The sequence below is a fragment of the Parus major genome, chromosome 10 (genome assembly GCF_001522545.3).
Source record: "Parus major isolate Abel chromosome 10, Parus_major1.1, whole genome shotgun sequence".
Classification (NCBI taxonomy): domain Eukaryota; kingdom Metazoa; phylum Chordata; class Aves; order Passeriformes; family Paridae; genus Parus; species Parus major.
Genome location: NC_031779.1, coordinates 19480823 through 19483697, shown reverse-complemented (window position 1 = coordinate 19483697; position 2875 = coordinate 19480823). Strand labels below are relative to the sequence as shown.

The 2875-nt window shown below is 58.9% G+C and overlaps 1 protein-coding gene and 1 non-coding gene across 2 annotated transcripts in view; both read left to right on the top strand.

Moving 5' to 3' along the window:
- The first annotated feature begins 1272 nt into the window (after positions 1-1272).
- On the top strand, positions 1273-1345 carry TRNAK-CUU. Its single transcript has one exon. It is a non-coding gene; the product is annotated as a tRNA-Lys (tRNA).
- A 154-nt stretch (positions 1346-1499) lies between these two features.
- Positions 1500-2875, top strand: part of MORF4L1 (mortality factor 4 like 1) — a 13531-nt gene continuing 12155 nt past the window's right edge. The window contains exon 1 of the mRNA XM_015639459.3: positions 1500-1614. Coding sequence (XP_015494945.1) covers positions 1575-1614 — 40 coding nt within the window. The 5' untranslated portion in view covers positions 1500-1574. The remainder of the gene's footprint in view (positions 1615-2875) is intronic.

Sequence of the window (2875 nt, the reverse complement as noted above, 5' to 3'; positions counted from 1 at the left end):
GATGGGCGGGGTTATGCACAGAAGATGGGCAGGTTTACACTGATGCCTCAAGTTTCAGCTCTCACATTTTCCAGGTTCTGCATTGGGCGGGGTTATGCACAGAAGATGGGCAGGTTTACACTGATGCCTCAAGTTTCAGCTCTCACATTTTCCAGGTTCTGCATTCACAGCTCTGAGCTCCACATACAATGTCAGCAGGGTTTCCTCGCAGCTCAGGCACACACACACCAATCCTTTTCCAGCCCCAGAACCAAGTTACAGCTCTGGGCCCAGAAAGTGTGACCAGCAATAAACTGAGGAGAGCAATCTGGGAGGGTGGGACTGCATCACCTGAGGCTGGAATTGCACAATTAACCCCACTATGGAAACGAACCAAAACCAATCAAAGCGTGAAAACTCGTGACCCGCAATCCATGTTGGGTGGAGCCTCGGCCGGGCTCTTGGGCTGCCCAAGGTGCATCCTTGGAAGGCGTTTTTAATAAATCCCCACTTTATTCCTTTAACTCTGCCCAGCCTCTGAAGGCATCAATACACATCATATGGGCGGGGCTATGCAGATGAGGTGGGCAGTGTTATGCACAGTAGATGGGCGGTGCTATGCAGATGAGGTGGGTGGGGTTATGCACAACAGGGGGTGGGGCTATGCACAGTAGGTGGGAGGTGCTATGCAGATGAGGTGGGCGGGGTTATGCACAGTGGATGGGCGGTGCTATGCAGATGAGGTGGGCGGTGCTGTGCAGATGAGGTGGGCGGGGTTATGCACAGCAGGGGGCGGGGCTGATGTTCCCCCTTGCCGCCGTGGCCCATGGCGCCCCCTGGCGCTCCTTTGCCGCGTTGCTTCGGCTGCCCCGCCGTGAGAATTGCGATTAAAAAAATCACAAAATTTCAGCGAATTTTCGGTCAAAAATGAAAAAAGGTGTTTGGCTGGTGCCGCCATGTCCCCCCTGTCCACAGTCGGGGCTGCTCGTAGCTGCCTCTTTTTAGTTTCTCTCAGGTTAAAGCGCCCCGGGACCAGACAACCGGAATTAGCCGGCGCTGTTAATGAAACCCTCGGGGGCTGCTCGCGACCCCGGCATCCTACAGCTTACCCGGGCGGGCCGCACGTCCCGGCTCTCCGCACCGCCGGCTTTGGGATAACGTTTAATTAGGCGAGGATGTTAAATATGCAAATCAGCCGTGGCACGCGCCCTCTGGCGGCCGGCGCGGGGAGCGCCCGGGGCCGGCGGGGGGGGCCGCTGCCGACACCCGCGGCGGCCGCTGGGTGCGCGTGGCGCCCGGCTAGCTCAGTCGGTAGAGCATGGGACTCTTAATCCCAGGGTCGTGGGTTCGAGCCCCACGTTGGGCGCATTAGTTTTTCCTCTTTTCTTTCTCGTTTTTTATTAATTTTTCACTCTCCCCACCCCGCGGGCCGGCTCCTCCCGGCGCGGGCAGCCCAGGCTCGGCAGCCGAGCCGCCCCCGCAGCCCCGCGGACTGCATGTCCCGGCATGCCCGAGGCGCGGCTGCGCGGCGGGGCCGGGCCGGGCAGCGGCGGGGCCCCGCGGGGAGCGGCCGGAGGAGGGACCGGCCCTTATAAATGGCGCCCAAGCAGGACCCCAAGCCCAAGTTCCAGGAGGGTGAGTGCGGCAGGGCTCGGGGCTGCGGGCGGGCCGGGCCCGGGGCTGCGGCCGGCGCGGGGGCCTCGCCTCACGGGCCCGGGCTCGGGCTGGGCTCCCCTCGCTCCCTGCCCGGCCCCGGAGGCTCCAGTAGGTGGGGAAGAGGAATTCCCGCAGCCTTTGTCTCCTCCTGACCCTCCTCTTCCCCCGCAGTAACACGCGGGCCCTTCCCAGCCCGCTGTTCCAGATATCCTGGGTTTCCTGCGCGGACATTGGAAGTGCTGCAATCCCCGCTGGATTGTCGGGGGGATTTATTTTAATGCGTTTGAAAGGTGGTTGTTATTTATCGTGCCCTGGAAGGGAGCAGCAGGATCCATGGAGGCACAGCTGGAATCCACATCTGCAGCAGAGCACAGGGTTTAGGTGAACGAGGATGAATTGGGCTTTTTAGGAGGATTTTCCTGCCTGTATTTTGATTTTTAGGTAATGGTCGCGGTTGAGAGTAACGCAAGTGAGATAAATAAAAATAGCAATGTAGTTTAAAGATGGATGCCCCCTCCCTGGAGTGTCCAAGGGCAGGTTGGACAGGGCTGGGAGCAGCCCGGGGCACTGAAGGTGTCCTTGTCAGGTCAGGGATGATCTTGGCTTTGAGGAGCAGTGTGTGGATGCAGGGGACAGCCCTGGTGTCAGGGAGCAGGAGCCTGCCGGGCTGTCACAGAGACAAAGAGCCCTTTCTGCAGATCATCCATCCCTGTGGTTTTGAGAAATGAACGTTCCTCGGTAGCTGTGGGCATCTCTCCTGGGAAACGCTGGAGCAGAGGAGTCTCCCAGTGACAGGGAGGGTGGAAATGTCACCTCTGCTTGTCAGCCCTCTCTGTAGGGACATTTTGAAATAAAAGCAGTGACTGTGTGATGTACCAGGGCTCTGGGAGAGCCCTTCTGAGCCTTCCTCTTTGTTGATACACAGAGTCTGTTTCGCTGTTTCACAGTTTGCAGCTCATCTCCCCAGAAAGGTGAGGCACTGCAGCTGCCAGGAATATTTGTGTGGCCTCAGATGTGCCGTGTTAAGCACACAGCAATTCCCACAGCACAGCCACACTGTGAGACTTGGCCAGGAGATAAAACCAGGACAATCTCATCCTGTTCAAACCCCGGAGTGAGGAGGTTCTGCTGCTGCCCTGTCCCACAGGCTGGGTGGGGAAGCAGCCTGGGGCTCTGAACTGCCCTGAACTGGGAGCACTGGTGCTGCTCTTGCTGCAGGAGAAGGACAGGGGTGGTAGTG